Source organism: Oreochromis aureus, linkage group 23 (assembly GCF_013358895.1).
Source record: "Oreochromis aureus strain Israel breed Guangdong linkage group 23, ZZ_aureus, whole genome shotgun sequence".
Taxonomy (NCBI): domain Eukaryota; kingdom Metazoa; phylum Chordata; class Actinopteri; order Cichliformes; family Cichlidae; genus Oreochromis; species Oreochromis aureus.
Window position 1 is genome coordinate 41754548 of NC_052963.1, and position 25850 is coordinate 41780397.

At 42.0% G+C, this 25850-nt stretch overlaps 1 protein-coding gene across 9 annotated transcripts in view; it reads right to left on the reverse strand.

Moving 5' to 3' along the window:
- The window catches only part of elavl4 (ELAV like neuron-specific RNA binding protein 4), a 77649-nt gene that overhangs the window by 44832 nt on the left and 6967 nt on the right, over nt 1-25850 (reverse strand). For 2 of the 9 annotated variants that reach the window (XM_031733184.2, XM_031733182.2), the window contains exon 1: nt 13634-13965. The exons of the other annotated variants lie outside the window; for them this stretch is intronic. In XM_031733184.2, the coding sequence (XP_031589044.1) occupies nt 13634-13642 (9 nt within the window). In that variant the 5' untranslated portion in view covers nt 13643-13965. Of the gene's footprint in view, nt 1-13633; nt 13966-25850 lie in introns of those variants that run through there. 9 annotated transcript variants of the gene reach the window in all.

Sequence of the window (25850 nt, forward strand, 5' to 3'; positions counted from 1 at the left end):
CCTTTTTCTCCATACCATGCACAAGACAAGCTCGCATTTCTTTTCTCCACCTGCCTAAGACACCGTTGGCACAGTTTTACCAGAATTTAGATGACAAAGGCGTTTTAACTTCCTTCCCTGTCTGTTTCACATTTATCCCTCCTGTTCCGCTTTTAGCCAATAAAGCTACCACTTTATTTTTCTGGCCTGGTGCAGCCCCCCCTTCTCTTACAGAGCTTAGACAATCAATTTACCCTGACTTGGCCAGGATAGATGGAGTCTGTAGAGACTGCGGAGCAGACAGTATGCTGCAGGATCTCTCCACTGATAGACACACTGCCTGGCAGCTACAAAATGGAGCCAGCATGCAACCATCTGACTTTGCCTCATCATCTTGCTTTATATAATTTGCCATTTCCTTATGCCTTTTCCAACTTGTTTTATTCTTTAAAATACTGACCAGTTTTTAAAATGAGAAACGAACGGATGAGGTCAAATTCTGGATTTGCTGTCAGCTACAGAGACACTGCTAATTATGTGCCCACCTCTTGCTACCACAAAGCGAACTTCAACTTTCTCTCAGTCCGACAAAGTGAAACGGAATTGGAGTTCTTACCAAACTGACTGAGACACAAAGAGATTAATACGACTTTACTATCTCAGTTTCTCGGCCAGTCGAGTTCCGTGTAATGCTCTCCGAGCTATTGATTTTATTTTTCTCTCCTCTCCTTTTTCTTCCTGGCCATCTCTCTCTCTCTCTCGCCATCTCTCCACCTCCACCATCCTCTTCCGAGCTCTGAAATGTCCTGCAGGTCAGACGGATGCTGGGCCGGATCAATCGGGGAAAGTAATCTGGGACGCCTCATGCACGCAAGCACACACACAGACACATCACAGATACTCACCAACCCACACACACACACACACACACCCTTCCTCTGTTGCACTCTGGCCTGCACTGTAAAATCTAATTAGTTCCCAGAACTCAAAAAAATTATGGAAACTCGTTGCCTCAAAAAAATTGAGTAAAGCTTAGCTAAAAATGACTAAGTTAGGTCAACTTATTTACTTTGAGTACTCTGTACAAGCTCATTTGTTCCCAGAACTCAAAAAAATTGGATCAAGTTTACGTAAGATGACCAAGTTAGGGCAACTTACTCATTTTGAGTACACTGTACAGCCTTGTTAGTTCCCAGAACTCAAAAAAATTATGGAAACTCGTTGCCTCAAAAAAACTAAGTAAAGCTTACTTAAGATGACTGTTAGGACAACTTATACATTGCAAGTCTGCAGTATTAACAATAACTTGATATTTCTGACTGTACAATACTAATTGTTTACCTACTGACAAAAATGTTAAGCTCAACTAAATGAAAAAAACAATTTGTGGTAACATGAATATGATTAAAAATAATTAACAACAATTTTTGTAATGATGTTAAAATGAGCCCAACTTTTATTTTCAAACACAAAGTACAACAGCCAACATACTGGACACTGTTCTGCTGAACAACAAACAATTATATTGCCATCACTGTTATAATCTTACAATGAAACAAAGTCTCAGATGTAATTATTCTGAAAATAAGTTTAGGCCTACCACAGTTTGTTTTGTACTTACATTACTTATATAATCAGAATAAAATATTTATTGTTCTGTCACAAGTGCAGTCTCTAATTTAAACAACACATTTGTTTTGCATTCCAACACATGAGCTGGAATGTTGTATTATTTTAAGGATGGCTTGTTTCCAGTCCAGGCATTACTGCCTGAATGACTGTCATGGATCGAGGTGATCCAAATGTAGGTGCAGAAGAAAGTCTTTAACTTCCCTTAAGTACACTGGCAGTGGATGTGGGTTGGAGATGCAATGAGCTTGAACCTGCAGGCGACCATCTTCACTGACCACACCATCTGTGACGGAGGACTCATCTCTCCTGGTGTCCTGCAAGCAAATAGTCATATTTTTGGAACATGAACTTAATTGCTTTCTTAAAACATTTTTTCTGCATTTGGTATAGAACAGACTCCAATTTAGACGATCTCAGGCTCCCTCCCCACCGGAGAGGTGACATTCAATGTCCCAATTGTCAGTCTGCATAGTGACCACCACCCAGCATACAATAATGTCATGAAAGCATCATTTTAAAAAGGGCTATGCAAACATGGCCAATAACTTTCATTCTAATGATGTGCAAAATGATTTTGGGCACAAAACAAATTTTGCTGTTAGAAAACTTGCAGACTTCACTATATACAGTGTAGACCCTCTAAACTAAGTTTGGGGATGTGATCTTTCAAGAAATGCAGACTAAACTGTTGTTGTTTGTTTACTTACACAGCATGTCTTGTAGAATTAACTGGAGTCACCAGCAACAGCATAGTGCAGTCATATCTCAAGTCTAATAACAGAAGACAGGAAAAGATCAGTAAAGAAACAACTTCCCAAACCAAAGCACAAATAAAACAATAAGTAAAACAGGCTGATCTAAAGTATGATTAAAGTTCAGCCTGATTAATATAAATGTCACTGATAGTTGCTAATATATTGGAAAACCAAAATACTTACCACTGAGTTGATGTCTTTCTGTCCAACAGCAGGAGTGCTGGTCCCGATCGGCCTCAAAGACAGTAAGAAGCAAGCAGAGGGAGAAAAAACAGAACATTTTTCAGAAACTGATTTGATCCTTAATGGCTGTGCAATCATTGTAACATAGAGTTTGCTTATGTTGTTAAATAAAGGCTAGATTTGACATTAATAGATGCCACAGATGTTCTAAAGCTGCCACAAAGCATGAAAAAAAAATAGACGTCTCCGAAAACGTCGGAGCATTTTTGCAAATATGTGATGTCTTGATAAATCGAGCGGATATTTGAGCTTTACACAGCTACATTCTCGCCTGAAAATATCTTAAAAGTTTATTTTGTGACCCAGAAAAAGTAATAAGTTTTTCAGCGGCGCCTCCGCCATTGCCGCGCTTACAAGTGCGCACAGGCTCCGACAACCGTGGCCGACAAATGCGATCCTCCTTTTCCCCAGACTACCCTTTCTGGGTCACAAAATAACCTTTTAAGATATTTTCAGGCGAGAATGTAGCTGTGTAATGCTCAAATATCTACTTAATTTATCAAAATATCACATATTTGCAAAAGTGCTTCCACGCTTTCGAGAGCTCTGTTATCCACCCCCACATCCCACACCTACCCCACCCCTAACGGCTGCACCTCCCGAAGAATTTTGTCTGGGCTCTTATCTCACTTATTTATTTCAAACAATCAACAGAAAATTTCACCACATAGTTTTATGTAAGGTTTTTAAGGCTGTGGTGTTAATTTTTAAGTAACATGAGCCCAGCGGCAGCAGCAACGCTAGGCTAACACTAACTAGCTAGCAAGATTTTAAACCTGGTGCTAAACTAAGAGAAGCCACAAATCAGTTTGAATAAGAGTAAACATTTACTCACCAAGTCAGTGTATCAGGTAAAGATCCACAGCAATGACAACAATAATATCTTGAGCTGACGCTTCTCCAGGTTTGCTCAACATATTCCATAAAAAATGCACCGTGAACATGCGGACTGATCCGAGAGGGAGGAGGACTGTAGTCACGTGGCATTTTCAAAACACATCTTTCATCCTTCCGCACTGAGAAGCAAAACTTCCAGCTTACTTAGTTTTTCTAAGTTAAGACAACTCAAATAAATGGAGTTTATCAGCGTTTTTGCATAAAAAGTACTGGTAACTTATTTAAATTGAGTTCTAATAACAAATTGATAAAAACTGAGTTCAGCCTATTTAATATTTTTAATTAAACACAATATTACATTTTACAGTGTGCCTGCCTCCAGTCTCATTGATCTGCATCTACTTTACCAAATGGATTCTTCTCTTCTTCTATCCTCCTCCACCTCTTTTCTCTCTGTGTGACTCAGAATAATAAATGTTCCAGACCGCGCGAGACGTGTACGTAAGCAATTTTTCATTTAACTTTGGCTTGACTTTTTTTCTCCTCTCTCTTCTTTTTTGTGATGTTTCAGTCTTCCAGTGAGATCGATGCAGCTTTCCCACACACTTCCTCGCAGCCCCTGGGTAATCAGCACATACTTGTGTAAGGTCAGAGGTCAGGAGATGATAGGATAGGGCCAATTGCTGCAGGGTATCTCAAGATCTACATTTCACAGACAATTATAGGACGACCCAGTGTTCTTATTTTCAGATGATGAAGCTCTGATGTATTCCTCAGTATCACTTGTTTCTGAGAGTCTGGCTCAACGTAAATACTGACACACTTTGCATTTGAATGTATATGAAGGAGTCATCTAACTTTCTCCACTCTGTTCAGATTTATCTGGTCCAATCACTTATATGTAATTTTTAAATGCATATTCTCCACACAGAGAGCATCCTTTAAGCACAGAGACTCTGGGGACCTGCAGTGCTCTATACATACCGTACAGTCGTTCTCATTCACACACACAGACACACACGCCACAGTCTCCTTTGCTCAGCCAAACTGTAGGCGGAACTGAAGCCATTTGTCCACTGGCTGAATCCCAACTCTGCACCAACGCATGCAGAAAATTGGTGAGCATCTTGACTCTGGAGATGACACTTCAATTTGTTGAGCTCCAGTGACTGGTGCTCTGCAGTTCCTCCCTTGTGGGCGCATGAGATCAGCTGGACACCTGCCTAGCTGTTTGGCTGAAGCCTGGAGCACAGGGGACCGGGCCTTGGAATTGAAGGCCTGGCCTTGCCTGTCAGTCCAAGTCCCTGTCCCTTAGCCCCAGCCCCGGCCTCGCCTCTCTGGTCCTCATCACAGTTCCTCTAGTTTCACACCCGTGCCAGGGGGTAGTCCCTTGCTCGATGCCTTTGACCCCTATTTCTCAGCCCTGAGCTGCAAGTCACTGCAGTGCCATCTTCCCAACAGCGGTCTTCCCCTGAACAGCATCAAATCCCATGAACAGCTTCCCAGCCTTTGTTCCACTTCTAGCTAGTGCGGCCAGCACCTCAGCTTCCAGCTCAGTCAAATCAGCAAGACGTCTCTGCTGTGCATCGCTGTCTGTCCTGCTGTAATCCCTGTGACTGATGGGAGTGATCATTGTCGAGGCCCTAAGCTAGAACATTTTGGTGGATTAAAGAGGCTAAATCATGGTCTCAGCCGCTACATTTCCATTTCCATCCTTAATTAAATGTAAATGTGGTTAAAGGTTTTAGTGGAGATGGTATCTATCTAACATGTGGGGTTTATTCACAAAGTAATTACCTCGTTTCCATGGATGGTGGAGAATAGGTTTGTGTTTGTGATCCCTGATATATCTGTGATTTAACATGACACAAAATGTGTCCATCCATTTTTAGAATACGAAAATCCTGTTTGCAATGGCTCGGTTAACATTCGGTTACTTTTACAGACTGTGGCTCTTGTGACACTGCAACAGAACCTACAGTAGCGCCATGACAAAGACTTGTACTACTCTGAGTTGCATTTCAGGGAAAAGCTTATGTTTCTGTACAATGCTCATTTCCGTGTTGAGCTGAAGCTGCTTTTCGCCGGGTGGGGACAGGGGGGTGGGGGACAGAGGACGCAAAAACCCACAACGAGGCAGGCAGAGCAAGCGGGCTCATCTGACTGAGTCAGCACCATGTGTCATGAGCGAGGACACCACCTCCACAAGTAGCTGGCAGGTGAACGCGGCCACGCACCTGTGCAGGCAACCAGCCATTTTAGTGAGATTGCCTCCTATCTTTAGCAAAACACACTAAGGAAAACTAGTGCATACATAAACAAACATATGGCATCATGCACAAATACACAAGATTCACTCAACCTCTCAAACATTCTCCCTGTTACTGTGCCCACCTGCACATGTTGGGTCGAAAATAAGCAATTCAGCAATGTTACGGTATCGCAACCTAACGCATATTACTTGCTTGCACTACCTTCTAGTCATGCTAAAAGTAACCTCCCCATAAGGGGAGACCAACAAAATAAGAAACTTGTACACTCCTCTGACTGAACTCAATTTTCAGCATAATTCACAGTAGTGGGTCTAATTAAAACTGGTTTGAGGCTGGAAGTGGTAATATTGGCTTTGTTTAACAGGTATTTAAAAAGCTATAAACAGCCTGGGGGTATACGATAAGAACAAAACCTACAGCACAGCACTCACAGAGAGAACAAGGGAGAGACAGGAACACTTGCCTGGCTGCTAAGCAGAGGCAGTGCTCTTCCTAATCTAATCACTGTTTCCCCCATCAGCTGCATCTCAGACACGGCCTGCCTGTGTGCGTATGTGTGCACGTACGTGCGCGTGCGTCTGCCTTGCAGCAAAGGCATAGAGCTAAATCACATAGACACCGAATGACCGTTGTACTCGAGAATTCATTCTACAGCCTTGGGTACTATGTGAGTGTATGCTGGTGTGTACATGTGTGCGCTGAACTAATCTGGTTATTGATTCGACTCTGAACCGGAGCTCGTATAATCAAATAGCTGCAAGGGAAAAGGACAGCCGTCCGTCATCTGTCTTAATGAGTAAACAGTTTGATGAAGGCAATGAATAACTCAAAGCTACGTGTAGAGGCAGAGGAGGTTACAGCTTCACTGATAGAGTGACAAGCTGAAACTTTACAGCAATCCAGTGGCGATTGCTCGGTAATCGTCGTCCTATGCTAAGCGATATTGAAATAGCAAACTATTTCATGCCTATTTCACGCATATGTATTTTGCTCTTTTGGGTCTTTGGTACAGATAGAATCTTGGCATCATTTAAAGCTTTTGTTACATTAACTACCATATAAACCTAAAAAAATAGCCGTCTTTTGAATATGCCTCGAGTCTGATACCTTAATATTTCAGTCACTTTTCTAAAACTATAAAGTTTCCCTGTACTAGTAGCTACACAATCAGTCTGGAGTTTGACTTGTCGTCTGTGAAAGTCTAATCTCAGTTTAACTCGATGTGAGAGTGGTGCAATCATAAATGGCTTCTACTGCAGCACGAAGATAGGAGAGCGAGACACACAAGCCTACATGTATACCAGCACAGCTAACAGACGAGGCCCGCGGCACACCAGCTAAACCATTAAGTGTGGCGTGCATTCAAACGAACAGATTAATCCCCCCCTACTGCTACGTAGTGCAGAGTAATTGAAAATGTCTACAGGAGACTATCTCTGTTCATATACTGTGGCGTATGCTTAGGAGACAATGTATAGAGGGAGGTGGCTGATTGCCACGGAAAATTCTGCAACAGCGCTTTTTAGTCTGACAGAATGTGCCGGAGAGCCGTGCATCTACAAGATAGCACAAATCTACCTTCCTACCGTTCCAATTTTCTCTCCCCTTTTCTTTTCTCTCTCTGTACCTCCAGTATCGACTTGACAGGTGCTGATCATGACTACTCCTGACGTTTGTCGGTTACGATAAGGATCTGATGTACCATATCCTCCATTTCCATCAAGGTGTACTGTTTAGGAGGGATGACATTCCTCTCAATTGTTAAGGGAAAATGAGTTTACTGTAATCATCCGTATTCCTTTCGGGACAAACAAATCTATTATCAGAGATGCCATCCCAGATCTGCGTGGTTAGCTAGCGCTGCTGAACCTACGCTGGGTAACTATGGTTGATCTCGGGGAAAATAGTCTTTTTATCAACCTCTTCTTCCTGTGTTTATTGTATACATATATATATATATATATATATATATATATAGATTTCCTAGTGTCTTGGTTTATTCCATATGGCAACACTGGTCTTTTTCTCCTTGTGTTCGCGTTGCTACTGAAGATAACTCTAAATGACGCCGTGTGGCATTCTGTTTTTGTAGGCCTTAATGTGTCTATTACTAGCAACAATGGTGCCATTTTGTAGCATGTTCAGTTGCATGTTCAATCTATAATTCATCTGGCTACAGAAATATATAAATGTTTAATATGTCAGAGGCGGTGAGGCCTGTCGAAAGCATGACCTTGAAACGTCCTTTAAACATCACACGGCTACAGCACTGGGGCCAGTTAAGCTGCCAAAGCCAAAAAATAGGAAAAAAAACAGGCAACGTGTACACACACGCTCTCACTCTTACACATACACACAGCCCGTCTGCCTGCTGATGCTTTCCACTGCTTTCTGTTCCCTTTTTTCCTGGGATGCAAAATGCAGATGAGACGAGTCAGCCGCTTGTGCACAGTCTCAGGAGAAACTGCCAGTCAAATCCAAACATCTGTATGAATACCAAAACACACAGGGTACAGTGGAGGATGAGAGAAAGAGAAGGAGGGGCGAGGGACATAGAGAAGATGAGGGAGAGAGTGGATCGAGTAGAACGAGCAGTAAAGTAGCTAGGAAAGCCAGTGTTCCTCTCTCTTTCTGTATTTTTGACTGAACAAAGAGCCATATACCCATGAATACCTCTTTCCTCCCACTGTATTTTCCATCGGGATATTTATTCTGAAAAGCAGCGATGCACAACAAGGGCTCGGTCCTGTGTTTGCTAGTGGGCTGAGGCGCTAACACTCCCCAGCTGATTATGTGTCTGTCTGTAGCAGTTTGAGCTGCTGCCAAAGGAATTAGGTCTAGTATTTGTGAATGCTGTTCCCCTCACAGCAGAATGCCTCGCCATGCCTCTCAAATTTCTAGCTTTTTAAAAAAAAGAGAGGGAAAAAAAACATTTTAAATAAATGAAGGAAATCACTGTGGAAGCCTATTAAATTTTCAACGTGACCGTTTTGTGAGTCTTCATGTGTGTTTAGGCTTCGCACAAAAGGAATATTTAAAAACCAAAGCGTGCTAATTGGGACAGAGATTGTTACAGCAGCTTCTTATTCAAACAGGCTTTTGGCTCATTAACTGCTTCCATCCAGCTTTTGTTTAAAGAAAAGTGGAAAAGACATTTAAAGACAACAAAATATTTTTCGATGTACCACCAAAAAGCTGATAGATTGCATAATGTCGTCACGCAAAATACGCTGCAGCAGTGGCACAAGCTCTTGGCTCAAAGTAAGCGCAAAACCAAATATCCTGGCATCTTAGTACTGTTATGTCACATGCAAATCAAATCTTTACTTTTGAAATGTCAGCCAGCTACATATTTATACATAAATGGGATGTGTTAGTCTCAAGGGATAATAAATATTTTGTCAGGGGTAATTCTGATTTCTTTTTTTGTGTTTGTGTAGGGGGGTAATTGTATCTTTTCAGGTGTACGACCTGTTTGGTCATCACCTTCTTAAAATATTAAACTATCAGATTTTAATCAGGAATATTCATTCCTGCAGAATCTCCACAGATGCATACATAGTTAAACTCATTTTCTCTGGTTCACACATCACTATCACATCTATCTAAAAGTCTCCTGAAAAAACTCTCTATAGGATGTTTTTATTGGACTCGCTGCACTAAAGTTGCCATTATCCTTGCTGACTTCTCTCTACGTGTCTCAGCTTTGATAAATCCTTTTTAATGTGCCTGAATAGGTCTGGCCATTTACACCTACAGCTAGAGAGGCGGCACATACAGTATGAGACACAGTAACACCTACATACTGTATATAAACAACACCACGCAACGCACACAATGTGACCATTTGACATTTCATCTAATTACTGTGGATGTGAAGAACCTCTGCCTGTAAAAACTGAAGCAACAACAGTAACAGCAGCACAGCCATAACTGTGCTCTCTTAACACGACAAACAGAAGACTGCCATAGGCCTTCTGCTTATTTTGCATTTGTCCTTGTCTAAAGTAAACTTTACGAAACTTGGTAAGAAATTAGTGCTGACGAGCAATGCATAACCAGGGACAATACAAATTTTTCACTTAAACCTAAAAGTCTATTTTTTTTATCTTCAGTATAAATTACAAGCTGCTAGTTTTGATAAATCCTCTTAAAAGCAAACAGCAAATCAACACTGACCCAGGAGAAGAGTTTAAAGGAAGTCAAAGGAGGCTGTTTTTGGGGCGGTTTTGTTATTCTGTGATGAACATCAGTGGTCCGAGTGTTCTGCCTCAGTTTGTCAGCTTTGTAATAAGAGGCCCCAAATGGTGAGGAGGCAACTTTCAGTATGGAAGCAAATTATTTCACCGAGTTGAAATATGAAAACATATAAGTTTGAAAATAAAAAGAAGAAGAAGTTTAATTTTTTTGTTATCATTATTATTAATATCTGTAATTAAATATAGTTACAAAGGCAAAATATCTGTGAATCTGGTAATAGCGTAAGATTAAGTTTAAACCCCGCTATGATCATGATAACACCAGGAACAGTTAAAGGTCTGGTCAACAGTAAATAATGCAACGCAAACATTCACATTAAATCTTGCAGAGCGGATGTTTGTGTAAAAGACAACTGGAAAGAAGATTAAGAGGCAGCTGTTCCTCTGTCCGAACCACTTCACCCCTCTCGCTTTATGTATTTGCTTGGTCTCTAATGAGGCTCTACTTAACAATGTCACTCTCCATCTGTACACGTGTCAGTCGGCCCTCTGATGCACACACGCAATCAAACAAACACACAGAACCAGTCGTGCAAAAGCGCACGCTAACCTGTCACTGAACTGATGAAGCAGTGTTTCTTTATTGTCTGTGTAGCTCTAGTTCTGTATTTGTGAACTTATCATCCATATATTTTTCCTCTGTGTCTGCAAATCACTTCTATTGTTCCTTCAAAAACCTTACATGCTACATACTCGTACACCTATCTGTTCTTGTCTCAGGTGTCTTTGATCTTCAGTTACATTTAAATCCCCGAGCACATGGTCAGTGCACTGTAGCTAATAAATTCCTCATACACCCCGCCCTATTAGCGTTGATGTGTAACCTTCGAGCTCGTGGTATTCTGCCTCGGGGTAACAGAGCCACTGCGCATTTGTGTGTATCTGTGTGTATTTTTGTAAAATGATGGCCTGTCTCTAGAGCAAGTCCCCCACTGGTTCCCATCAGGAGGCTTCATGGATGCACACTCATCTAATACCTCCAATACTAATGAATATTCCACTTTTTCACTCACTCTCCCACTGGTCCTTGTCATTCTCCTTGTGCGTCCACCTCTTCCAAACTAAGTCGTGTCTGTATCTACAAATTAAATGCTACACACGCTTTCTCTCACACCCCTACGTTTGCCTTCTTACGTCGCCACTCTCCCTGTGATACAGGCCTCTACACCCATGCTACACTACGGCTGCCAGCATGCCAGCTAGTGCCCCTAGCCGCAGCACCTAAGGAAGAGTCGCCTTCCTTTCAATTAGCATTTTGATTACATCCGAAGGAAAACTAGCCAGTACGCAAATAAACGTACTTGCTGACAAATGCTTTTGTTGTTCCTAGTGGAAATACCCAAGTGAGTCAGTCCACTTTGATGATGGCAAGAGAACCATTTTGAAAAAAGATAGATGCTAAATAATAATAATGACTCTGCGGTCGTAGCGTTGATGAATCGGCAACGAGGCTCAACTTTGTCTTTCTGTCTCTGACAGGTAAAAAAACAACTGGGGATAAAATGGCTGCTAGTTTTATTAGTCCACCTCTCACTCTGTCGCTTGAATGTGATGGATGAAGAGGTAAATGGATGCAATGTTAAAGTGAAATTCAGCGAGAGCAGGCAAAGCAGAATACTTAAACAGCTTGTAATCATCACTCCTGTGCTGACAAGTGAGCTCACGCACGCACATGCACGCACTTACACATAGCTGTAAGGGGCAAAAACTTGAGACTGAGAGAAAGAATGCACGACATTATAATCTATTGTAATCCAGTCATGCGCGTAACTCACACACCTACTCCCATCTTTTCTTCAGCTCTGGCACAATACATGGACAGCACACCCTCGGACTGTCTATACAAGCGGCGTGACAGATAACATGGCTACTCATTTAACTTACATGCAGTACTTTGCATAAATGAATGGCAAATCCCACAAAAAAGTCTAGTTTCCTTACCATGTAAAAAGACATTTAACCCTCAACCATGTGCGATCTACCTCTGCAGCACTATACACAGGTAAATATTTCAGAGTGGTGCAAAGGCTGGAAAAACAGGGGACACCTACACAGCCCTGACTTCAACATAAAATGGGTGCTGTTCCCCTCTTTTAACCCTTCCCTCCCTATTTCCTGCCTCCACACGTTTCCCATTAGCCCGATATCCGTCTCCGTCCCTCCATCTGCCTCCCTCAATTTTTCATTCTGCCCACGATCCTACAGTGTAACCCCCGCTGTAGCCCTCGTCCCCGTAAGAAGGAACTTAACATTCTGCACAACAATAGTTCAACAGTATCGCAGCGCTCGCTGAGCAAGAAGAATCATTCTGACTGACTGTGGGTGGACAGTATATCTACAACTACAAGCTACTCAGCTCACTATAGGATGCTCAAAATTAACCAGCAGTTATCATCGTACATTCGAGTATAGTGGCAGGCTGCCCGTAGCCTTCCTTACCATCTTAAACCCATTCCACTCCATTTGGGAGATGCTGGCCGTTGTCTCACGTTCTCTCTCTCCTCACACAACAGCTACAGCAACGCCTCAGAAAAGAAAAATCCCCTACTCTTTTTAAAACTCTTATTCTCTTAGTCTACTCTGACACAGTCTCCTTATTTTTCCTCTCCTCTGCACTCTTCCTCTCTGCCTGATTCTGAGTCTTAGCAGCGAGCAGAGAGCAGCGTGCTAGAGGTGTACGGAGCAAACATCGCCTTCTTCCACAGATGCTGAGAGCAGAATGGATGTGAGTGCTGGGCTGCAGTAAGGCTCTCCCTCCTACCACCCTCCCTCCTTGCCCCCACCCCCTCTCCCCACCAACCCTCCCCTCCTTCCCACAACCACCTGCCCATTCGCCTGCTCAGCTGGAAGGTCAGAGCCCGCCCACGCCCACCCCCCCGACTCTCTTTTAGAGTCTCTGATTGGCTTCTCGGCTTGCCCGTCAGCCCTCGGCCTCACCTCCCCTCCATCAGTGTTAACACCTTCGCTCTCTGGCTGGCTCCGAGCCCTCCTCGGCACACGCCAGCCGCAGCCCGGTTTGGCAGAGAAAAGGCTCTCTGAATCCCAGCAAAGCAATCAATCGCTGCTGAGGTCTGTCTGTGCTTGAGTGAGCAGCGCGGAGCAGAGCTCTTACAGCCTCAGGCGCTATGGTAATAGGATGCCTGCGCAGCACTGTGTATATAAATTAGCTATTACTGGGTTGCATGTTAAAATCCCCCGTACATTTATACGACTGTGTGTGCATACAGGCCATCGCTGTCTCCCTCACTCCGTCTCCCTACTTCACACGCAGACACTTACGCACACGCAAAAGAAAAGTTTTTGTTTTAAATAATGTTCGATTACTTTAATGCCGATTTAGACCTTTTAAACCTACGACGGCTTCAAATATAACAGAACGAAACCACGAACACGAACCCGCGGGAAGTCGGCGCACACCTGTCCAAGCAGGTGCATCCCAAAAAATGCAAGAGAAAAAACGTCTTTAAACGTGTTAACTGTTGTAATTTTGTTAATTACAGTAAGAAGCTTAAAGAAATTTTGTCCCGACATTTTATTATTATTATGTATTCATTTATTTATTTATTTTACCGCTGCGATAGGCTGCATGGTCACAGGGAAATAAAGCTCATGTGGCACAATAAAAACACAAGCGAGTACTACGACATCTACTCACCATGACCATTCTTGTGACGGGCTGTCGGTGTCGGTGTTCTCGGTGGATAAACTATAAAAGCCGGCGAAGTCAGGGAGGAGAGTCGGACAGAGGAGTAGCGGCTTGTTTTTTAAAGGGGATGAATGAACCGGGGTCGTGGTGTAGTGAGTCTACAGGAAAAAAAGGAAACCCCCAAAACAAAACAGAAGCGAAACCGCGCGCGTGTGTGTGGAAGCCCTCGGCCAGCGCAAAAAGACAAAAAGGCACTCCCCTTCAACTAAAACAAACACCGCGTCAAGAGGAAGGAAAGCGCTCAAAAGCAAAAGATTCACGGCGAGCAAACACCGTCTACCTTTCCCCCAAAAGCCATTTACGGAATGTCCAGTCATCTCGCGCGCCTTCTCCCATTGGTTGCGGAGGTGAGGACGGGGCGGTGCGCTCGCGGATGAGAGCCTGGGAGGCAGGCTCGTGTGGTCCACGACGCGGGATGGCAGGGAAGCATCGCGCGGGGAGACAGGTGCCAGGGAAGGTTTTTAAGGAGGTTTCGTGTTCGCATATATGAAATACTTCACTGTTGATAATTATGCGCGATTAGCACGCTCTTTAACACGTGCACGGAGGAGAGTATTAGTAGGAGCGCGCCTGCAAGGTTATTTGCATGATTGCCGCAGTCGTCAAACCATGTGTACACCTCTCCTCCTCCTCCTCAGAAGCCGTTCTTCTACAGTTATTTTACTCCAGCCTCATCAACCCTCCACCAAAAAAACAAACTTCCAAATTACTCTTCTTAAAAAACCCCTACAAACTACAATCAAACTACATCTAACCATTAAGCAGCAGGGCACACATCCCTGGTTTACTGTGTTGAAGAGCGAGCATATTTAATCAAAATGCTGCTATCATATTAAATTCATAATTACTGATACTGCCAATTACTCTGACAATTATGATAATATTGATTACAGTTTAGTAATAATGAATATTAATGGGTGGGGGGCAGCTAGCTTAAACTGCTTTGTCAAGCCCCAAACCTGCCTCAGGTTGATTTTGTCCACCTGGCCTCTAACTCAGGCAGACAAGAAGAGGGAGCTCTTGCTTCCCTTTAACACAGTTACCTTGCAGGCAGAAATTCTTGGCTGAAGCTTCAAACAAGGCTACATACAAACACACATACACACACATGCGTACAATCAGAATGCAAATACGGAAACACATGTTGCTTGACACCCTACTATACCTATTAGCACACATAATATATTCGCATGCACACATATTCTGGCTCCCACTCTATAACACATTCAAACACCTTATGCTGTAGATGAACATAAAGCCTCATTTGATATTGCAGTGGCTATATCCTCGGGTTGCCAAGAGATCAAAACATCATCAGTTTCGCAGCACATTATCATATTGTTTTTCTTCGTGTTCTATGCAGCAATAAGAGGCTGTCAACTCTTAATCTCCTGCTGTTTTGTTTCAACTAGCCTTCAGCTATGCGAGGCCCAGCAAACCTAATGGAACTAGTGGACATCCATTAAGCTAAGAGAGGTATCTCCTCATCTTGCAGCTCAAAATACTTCCTGATACAAGACTCCAGTATAATATACATATGTAATCTGAAAAGTTGGAAAGCAAATTACTTTTATTGATTGTGGTTAGTATTAAAAAATGGTAATGGTTAGTTACAAGTCTCTAGCTACTAATTAAATACAATGTTTATTTGAAAAATAGCGGTAAACAGTTGTTTAATCAACAAGGGACCTACAGTCCCACTGGACCACCTGGCACTACTTTTTGACATGTCAAAGCATTTGAGAATAGCAGCACAGGTACTTATTTTCAGGTCTTAAAGCCAACCATCCACTGAAAATCACGTGAGTGTGAATTTTTAGTGTCTGAAACTAAATTACGACCTCTGCAACCCATGAATGGGCCATATTGTACATATATAATCTACTGTCAAAACACAGGGGACGCACTATACACACAATAACTACCTTGACACCTGAAATAACACTATGTGTATTTATACAATTTTAAGTTGCGAATTTCAACCATACACTCAAGTAGGTTGACAAATTAGCTCCCAAATGAACACAGTGGAAAAAATAAAACACTATTTAAAAAGAGGGAGAAAAAAATGTTAGTACTGAACTAAAGCTTCGCAGTTTCTCTGCTTCTTCCCTAACGTCCGCCTGTCTGTTTAGCTACAACTAGCTAGCTAACCAAGCCATGTGGCTGACATACTAATGAGAAACCTTACTACGCCTTCCATTAGGCTGGAGCAGTAGACATGCACGCGCACAAGGGGGAAAGATGGGCTGAACAAGCTCGCTATTGTTTCAGACAGAATAAAAAAATATGCTGGCACTTGCAGTCTAGAGATTTGTACCGATCACACGGTACATAACATAGGAGAGGCAGAGTAATGTAGAATGAAGCACAATGAAAATGGATTAAAATAGAAGTGCGTCTCTGTCTCTCTTCCTTTGTGATGTGCTTTTTATCTTTTCTGCCACAGAGCAGAGAGAAGCAAAATTTGCAGCTGAATAGTACAGGCAACAAACCCTCTGTCTTCTATCCATCTTTTATCCTCCTGCGCTGACCTTTGAGTTTAATAAAGGCTTTGGGTAGGACCCAGGAAAGGACATTCTCCACCCCACAGCCTTTAATATTCTTGACCAAACTGTGTTTTTATTGTTGCATTTTAATTCCCTGCGGTAAGGAGTAGAAAGTCAAATCTATGGCAGTGACTTGCATACAAATCACGCCTATTTTTTAAATTTTTTGTCTATGTGTTTTGTCAACTTTTAACTGCCAGTGTGTAGAGGCAGTAAAATAAAGTGGGTGATAATTTTCTTATTTCATAATGGACGGTGTTTGGAGGTTGTTTTTCTCTCCACCGTAATATGAACCAAATAACCTTTTCTCTAAATGAGAATATGATTTGAAAGTGAAAATAGTCCCTCGCAGTTGTCTTGCTTTGTGTGTCATTTTGCTAGATTGCGCTACAGGACAATGATTTTAAAAGGCAATGAAAGTGACTACCAGCTATAAACACAATCTGTTCTTTCCAGTGCGCGGTGTTATGGAGTGCGTGCAGTTTCGGTACACAGACGCATATCAAAGACGGAGCCATGTTGCTGCCATACTTAAGGACATACACTGAGCATTATAATATTGTGCGTGGACAGATGGGGGGAGTGGTTAAGATACTCTATCAAGGGCATTCATGTTGAGACACTCTCCAGATTGGATATTACAGTACAGCTCATTATCTCTGGCCTGTCTTTATGTACAGTTTATGTGTAGCGCACATAAACTGCAATGCAGCACTGGATAAATGAAAAAAAGCAATTAATGCTAATAACTAAACGGGCTACTCTTTTTAATTGCATTTCCATTTTGTCATACTTTGCACAAAAAGTGCCTAGTTTTGATTGGATGCATTATTTGGCCTTTTAGATGATGACTGATCGCTAAATCGCTTTTAAGCAGATAAATGATATTTCTTTCCTTTTGCAACATTTTGAAAGTTAAAAAGCTTTTGTGGCTATAACCCAGCAGGGCCAGCCACGCTGTCAGCAATGTGAAGCCCCATCTCGCTTATTGGCTCTGGCTCTTATCCATAAACACGCACAAAAAGGACAGCTGATTCTAGGCATACACAAAAATTTTATTCATGGAGCGTGTCACACTCTCACACAGTCTCTGTTGTAGAGCTGGAGATGTAAGGCCTGGACCTCAGAAGTATTTTCATCCTGTGCTTCCAACCTGCTAATTCTGAAAGCAGAGAGCTGGCTAATTGTCATGAACTCTTCCTGCCCTGTCTTCAGCCCAGCTTCTCCTCCCTAAACCCCTCCTAGTCACAGACCTTAATGGATTAACTGCAGACTGCGTTGTTCCACTTACTCTTTTACTCATTCTGATTTTCCTGCACAAACTCATGATGCTACATCTCTGCCACACCCAGAAGGATCTGTTTGTGTACGCGCAATGGGAGAGGTTTGCACAATTACACGTACTAAAGCTGTGCTTACACATCACACTCTGGAAGCAGCCAACACGTAGCGTTCTGGTAACAAGTGCGAAAGAGCAGGTGAAGAATAGCGTACGCCGTATAGCAGGTTCGGTTTGAATATGCAGTGTGCAGACAGTGATAATTGTGGGTGCTCTCGGTTTGAGTCTTGTTAACTGTCACACGCAGTGTTTCAACACCTGTCCTATGTTTCACTCTGCATAATAAGGCTTCTATTTAAAGGGGGAGAAGTGAAGATGCCAGTTGAGGTGTTACCTCAAAGTGCTGGAAGAAAATACCTTGATAATTAACAAGAGAAGGAAAACTTGTGTTTGGAAGGAAAAACTCGTCTTCCGACAGAAAACAGTACGAACCTGAATTATCGCAGTATGGCAAAACACAGTAATTGAGGACAAAACGGTATTTTAACAGACCCGTGGAGAATAATAAAATACTTATCAGGCCTTGTTAATTTCGGTTTAAAAACATCCCATAATTCACAGCAGTCGACGCAGTAAAACAGCCTAATACATTTAATAGCTCGGCGCACCCTCCTCGGTGAGCCGTGGTTCACTTAGGATCTTTTTGATTTGCCCTTGAAGGATAGATTTAGTTGCTCTATTGAAGTTCTGGCAGTAGAAGCATCTTGCTGTGCTACTCAGACTGATGACTGCCTCTTTCCTGGCAGGTGTCCACCCTCTGCCGGTAACAATCAACAAATGAGAATCACAGCCTTCAGCTTGCCTATCTCCAGTGACAAAATCAGCATCATCAGGTCTAGCCACCAGACAGCTATTAACACGATAACATGTCTGTTTCTGGACAACAATGGCCAGTTTGGACTCCGCTGACTTTTGTTGCTTGGTTTCATTGCTAAGAAGGATTACTTTCATGAAGAAATCGTACACACGGTTTGGCTGATGCTTGGTAAGTCACAGATGCGCGGTGTGCCTACATCATCACTCAAATCACCTCTTTTCTTTCTCCTCAAAAGCAGACCCCACTGGGCTACAGTGCTCTGGCAGTTTAGTAATGGATTACAGCAGCTGGACATAGTCCTACCACAAAACCCCTGCTATAAGCAGGACCAGCAGAATCAACACAATGGCATCTTATTTAAGTGACCAAGGGCACATGATGTTAAATTATTTTGGAAGAAAAGGGATAAATGTACAAGAGTACAAAGTGAACAAATATTACAAATCTCAAACTTGCTGTAAAAATCAAGCACTTATCCTGCGTTCCAATGTAACCAAATCAAAACGAGTTACCGCCCTGTGCTTTGAATGCATTGTTTCTGATGTTGCTCGTGTAAATTTTCATTTTGAATGATCTTTTTCCTTGGAAAAACTAATGAGTAAATCCCACACTGGCCTGCCATTTACAAATCTGTTAACTCACGGTAACCTGAGACAGAAAGAGGATCCCTCGAATGGCGGATGTTAACTAAATGTACATCACATTAAAGGCGAGCCTTTTTTCCCCTCTTTGGTGAAATTGAACTAATCTAGTTGGTGCTTTCCTCCTACATCCTCTTCTCTCCGTGTCAGTGGGCATGATACGCAGTCAGCTTAACCCCTGCCTGTGTCACTCTCCCTCGTAGAAACTCCTTAGATCAGAAATGAATTCTTCACGCTGATCCCGGAACAAGGCTGTGCTGCATTTGTCACAGCCACTTTCTTCAACTTTAACTCAAAGCTGTTTGGTATGGCTGGAGCTTTGCAAGCTGCAGAGATGTGACAGGGGGCTGTTTGAAAGCGCCGTCTCTATCTGAGAGTGAGTGCTTGTTCAGCCACTATGTAAACTCTGCACTCTTACATTCCTCGTTTGTTGTTTTAATTCAAAATCCCTGCTGTTTTTCTACTTCTTTTTTCTCTAATGCGTGAAAATATCAGAAAATATATATAAATACACCAAATCTACACATGAATGCATATAAACCGAACCTTTTAAGCCAGCACTGTGATCCCCCCTCCCTTTTTTATGAAAGAGATGATGGTCATAATGGTCTTTGAGGTTGTAACGGAACACAAATGAGAGATGGCTTGTGTAGGTGCCCAGAAAGGCTTAGCTATGCATTTGCTGTTGAGTCTGGCATGTGTTCTGGCACCGAGAGTGTATTCTCAACAGGACTCTGGTGGATTAGTGTCCATTTGGACAACAGAGTGGTCCACAGCTTGGGGTGACATTCAACTCCAGCAGGCCAACAGCTCTCTCAGTAATCATAAAGTTTCCGCTAGCTGTAGATGTATAGATAATGTAAAGATCCCTATTTGCATATAGTTGCAGTAAAAGATGAGGGGCAATCATTAGGACACCGAACCACACTCTTTCTGTTGATGTTGTGCTCTCTATTATAAACTGTATGTGTAAAATGAAGCCGTAGTGTGGTGGGTCAGTGGATCATGGGGATTTATTGGTGGGCTCTGGGGCTGTGAGGATGGCAGCCCGTTTTACGTTTGATCCCGGTCGGGGTACAGCCATGCTCACAGGGCGACCGCTGTGGTCCATCTGGTGGAGGCTTTAATCACAACTCCCCCCACTTACACACACACACACCCTACAGCAACACAGAACGCGCAGTGTTTCCCACTTGAGGTTTTTTAATTGCCGCTGCTCACTCTACGAGCATTTTATATACAATATTTACTTTTTGTCGTTTCTGCAGTCATCTTTCTGCAGAAACGAGTCCCCTTTTTTGTTAGAAACTCTGCAGTGTTTAAAACCTCATCAAAAACCCTACGCTATCAGATCTGCATAATTTACACCACTGTGGCTTTTGATAAGAAATAACCTTTCAGAAATTAGACACATCCACGGTCCTTCATTGAGCTGGCCATCGGCACTGTGCACCAAAACATGCCCACGCCGCACAAATCCAGCTCTCCAAATGTCACTTCATGCTTAACCGCCCTTTCTCATGCTTGAAGAAAAGCGAGTGGGTAATGCACAAGAAAAACCCCACTGGGTTTCAGTTTAAATGCCTACATGCTTAGAGACATGTTTCGGTTATTTTGCGTCGTTGGAGCATTTAGCCGATTAAAGAGAAAAAAGTCATTAGAAGCAAACAGTCAAGAAATTCTTTTCCCCTGTGAAAATAGCAAGACTTTGTGTATAAAAGGCACCAGGCACATTCTGTAGTAAATCATCGCTTTGTAACATTAAGTCAGGATAAATGTAATTCTGCGAGAAAAGATGTTAATAGAACATTTTGAGAAAGCTGGTTTTAAAATGTAATAAGGTACAGATTATTAAAAAAGCAACACCTAATGTAAATGTTTTAAAGTCCTCAAAGTAAAGCAACATATAAAATGTTTTAAATTGGACAGTAACTTTCCAAAAATGTATAAATATTATATTACAAAAGCTTTCTACGGGTTCTAGATAAATCCCCATGTTTGCCATTAAGCATTTTGACGTTGACAGCATTTTTTCTGGTAAATAGTCTGTCCAGTAATATTACCGTCGCTTTCTAATTTTAGAAGGAAAATATTGTTAAATTTCTGGTCCCGAAAGCCGTTCTTGTCCAACGACTTGGGAACCCGCCCTGGTATTGGCAAATTCAAGTTTCAGGATAGAGCAATGTGTACTGACTGGCAGCCAAGAGGTGGTGCAAATTCAAACAAGAGAATCGATCAAAAGCAACACTCAAAATTTAAATTCATACTGCCAAATGATCGGAGCCTCCTGAGTAGTAGAGACAACTTGTTGTAAGCCATCCTGCTGTTGAAATTTTGGCATGCAAATTTATCATGATGGCTCTGCTGACCCAAGTTATCAGTGAATATCCCAAATGAAGTAAATTTTGCAATAACATGCAAAAAAACAGATTTTATGTTCCCCATATAACCCTTTATATCCGCCAGTATGTTTATTAGTAACTGTGATTTAATTGCATAATTGTCCCAGATAGCAATTACATTTATTTTGTAACTCTCTAACATCTACCCAGTTACTTCACAAGTAATCATACATATTAAGATTATACAAGAAACACTGCATATGCTATGCTATTAGGGTACATTTATAATTAATGGAGGGTTTAGCAGATAAAGATGCTGCTGCTGTTAGTTGTTAGCCTTACTGTGGACAAGATATATTTGTAGGAGTTTTTTCAGTATAGCTGGATTTTGGTTGCATTTTATGCAAGCTAATCAACGGGGGAAAACCCCCCATCATTTTTTTAATGAAGCCAGCATATGCACCAACTGTTAGAAACCAGTGAGCTGCTCTAACTTCACCGGTCATTCTTCCTTTGCGTTATTGCACGAGTCAGCCATTCGTCATTTGTGACAACGGATACTTTGCCTCATCCCCGGCAATTAACGAATCAATAAAAACGTGTTGGCTTTGAAACCATCAATTTTGAGAGCGTAAAAAACAGTGTTGTTCATCAACATGCCAGCATCTCAAACGCAGACAATCGCTCAAGTATCGGCACCATTTCTCAGCTCAGCATCAACAGGCGTCTGGCTGTCAACAATGAGGCCCATTTCCTCACATCGCCGATCTTCAAATGAGTTCTCACCTACAAAATGGGCAAAAAAAAGAGACTATCTAATGTTCTTTTTGTAAAGGGGATTTTGTTTGCATTATAAATTTGTGTCTATTGTAAAGGAGAAGACTGAGCTTAAACCATCTGATGAGATTATCATCAGAGATGGAGGCAGCGCAGTAAAGGTCTTACACTGGCTAATGCGTCTTTTGTCAAGGTTTATAAGGTTGACATATCCATAGTACATTGACTGTCAGTTTTATAATTAATTCACTAACCCTGAATAATTCAACACACACAGCACAAACTGCTTTTTAAATGGAGAAATATGTTGACCTAAAATTACATTTTAGCCTCTGCCTTGGACTTCACTTCTGAATAGCATCTGAAGAAAGTTTCTATTTTTACATATTCATTGTTTGCAAACGGCAAAACACGAAGAACTCGCCACGTTCGGGAACACAATAGCTCTTTCTCTCCAGTCTTGCCTGTCGCATTATTCTTTCTGTATTTATCCTCTTAAGCCAAATGAAATAACAGCAGCTGGATGTGAAAACATTGTCCAAGAGAGGGAACAAATTTGTTTCTGAAATTAAATGTTTTATATTGCCAGGCAAAAGGGCAGCCCTGGGATTTTTTTTTATATTTTTTTGGAATTAAGTAAGAAAACTGAACAGCAAGAAGTGAGATTATTTCATTCAGTGTGCTGAACTGCATAAATGTGGCCGCAGACGTGACGTAAAATCCGCACTACAATTTACAAGCCCACTACGGAATTATAATCCCCTACAACGTAAACTGTGATAATTGTGATGACTATGACTAAGTTAATCCATGTATTAAAAGGCTTGTGAGTCAGTGTGGGAATAACAGCAGGTTCTGCTTTACTTCCTGGTGGTGGGCGTGACCTTTTTTGTTTACATTTGAATTAGGGGACTGCAGGCTTCGAAGATGTCTGATGAATCTGAGCCCTACTACTGCCGTTACATAAGTGGAGTCACAGGTGACCTTTGGCTGGGCGTGGACACATGACACTGCAGCGGCCTATTGGTGGGGTGCGCTATTGTTTGTGTTTAGTATACAGAGTGGATGAGTATGAAAAACAGGTGACAGTCAATGACGGTATGCAGCACACGTTAACAGGCTTTCGAATGTGCTATGCTGTACAAAATAAAAAAGACTCCAAGAGAGAAAGAAATACAGTAAGGAAAAAAGCAAACAAGAGAGAGAATACACTTTGTATGTGTGTGTGTGTGTGTGTGTGTGTGTGTGTATGCATGAGCCTGCAGACACCTGCTCCATTCTGCAGTGATGGCTCCCAGCGGGACACAGGCTCAGCTGCTGATCACTAGGCCCTCCCTGCAGCACTGGTGGCCACTATACGTGCATACACACACACAACAAATCTGAACCCTGCAGGCCCCCCTCGCATTGCCCCTCTCTGTGCTCCCCGTAACTGACACACCACATGTGCTCATATCAAGTGCAAACATGACATGATGCACACACATGCGCACACACATATACGTGTAAGCGTCACAGTCTCTGTTCCTGTGATGTTGCGTGTAAATTCTCTCGCATATTTCCGTCATAATGTGCTTTAGCCCCCCCTCCCCCCTATAGAACCCTATAGCTAAAAAAGCTTTGCTAAAACGAGCACGGCTTCAAACCATATTATTGTGCTACAGTTATAAAGAGAATATTACTGGCCTTCTCACCTTTTTCCTTACACTTTTCATTCTCAGCTGCTTGGCAGATAAATTAATGGTTCAAAATATTATAAACCAGCAGCATGTGCTTTTGTCAGATCTTAATGTTAATTAACTGCCATCGTACTTGTTTCGCGATTATTTCAGTCGATTCTTGATTTTGCACATATCTCCATCTCCGTTTCTCTTCCTGAGAACGTCTTTTTCCTTCTGTGGCGTCGTTCAGTCTGCTGCACCTGTTTGTGCCTCAGTGACAGCAGGGTTGTGGAGCACAAATGAACTAATTTCCTGGATACAGAGAACACTGCAATCAAGTAGAGGGGAAATGCAGTGAGCGGCAGATGGAAGAAGCTAATCATTGTTATGAAATAGAGATGACCTCTAACTATCTGCTGGCTGTTAATATACCGTGGCTACACACGTTTGCCAACAGCTATGGTAGCCCCCTTTCTCTTCTTTGTCCCTCTTTGCTTTTCGTTGCTGCGTTGATGATGAACGGCTTTAGGCAGCTTTTTTTTTTTCAAATGTTGAAACATTAAAGATTGGAGTTGTCAAACAAAGCCTTGTGTCACATAGAGAACAGCAGCTGCCTGCAGTGGGTAATCAGTGGAGCTTTCTACAAATTAACAGCATTCAGCTCTGAAGCACGGTGCACTGCAGGTTTTTAGATGTGGGCTTTTGAAAATTAGATTCCAGTGACAGAAAAATTGAATAATTTACAATTAAGTTTTTCTACACGTTATCCACATTTTACCTCCTTTGCCCAAGGTGGTCAACCAGGTCATTCTAGTGCTGTAAACCGATGTGGTGGGTGTGCTTACTCCGGCAGAAGAATTTGCATTTGAGTTTCATTAATTTTATGCTCCTCTGTCTGCTGCGTGTGTTCTAATAGATTCAGAATTTAATTTTTTGGATGCTCTCTTAAACACGTCGTCCTAGAGCTTAAAACACAAGACGCAAGACTGTGAACATGCGCACACACAGGCGGAAACATTTAGCACAAACACGCACGTGAATGCTCTAAACAAACTGAAGCTAAACAAGATATTTATCCATTTATCAAAGTAGTAATTTACACCAATAGAAGATCAATCCAGTGTCTTAATTTTATATTGTAACAATATCAAACTGTTGGATTGATTAAATGACAAAAAATGTGCTAAATAATGAATTTGCCTCTTTTTAAAAGGTAAAGCAATGTTTGGCTGCCGCTGCACAATTAAAAAGACAAAACAAATAAAAAAGCACCAAGGTAGAGGTTGCTGCTTTTGAGGCTCTACACACCAAAGCCACCAGAATCTTCCAGAACATTCATCTAATGTATGCAAATGATCTTGCTGTGCTTAATGAAGGCACCATTAATCACTTTAACGATGGTCTTTTTTAACCAGGGTAATCATGCGCAGGCATACACGTGCACGTTGTCAAACAAATACACAAGTGTATGCGCCTACCTAGACGCTTGATCGCTCACGCACAGACACACACACAGGGACGTGGCTCATCGCGAGAAACACACTGATGGCGAATGTGCAAAATGCCCAAAACGAACCATTTTGCTAGAAAAAAAGCTATTTGTGATGAGGACCCGACTGTCACTCAGTTAATAATAAAAATGTGTTGAATTAATTTTTTTTTTTTAATGCTGTTTGTAAATTTTAATGCAATGTGCAACTAGTCATCTGCTCATCATGCTCCACCCTGCGACCGACTGGTTATTTCTTTAAAATTCCATCTAATAAGATGCTGATGACATTAGTCAAAAAAATGTTTACATGTCAATCCCATTCACATAATAAACTGAAGTAATTAGTTCCGTTGGTTTCAAGAAATAATTAATGGTCTGGCAGCTTTATGCAAAGAGCTGATAACACTGTTGTGAGTCTAAACGGGCAGTGGGAAACACATGCTTTGTGCTGTGTATAATAACTAAGCACTGGACAGATGTCTTTGAACTGGCGCAAGAATTCAAAGCAAAAAGGCAAAGTGGAAAAACAGTTTTGAAGCTCAGCTCCT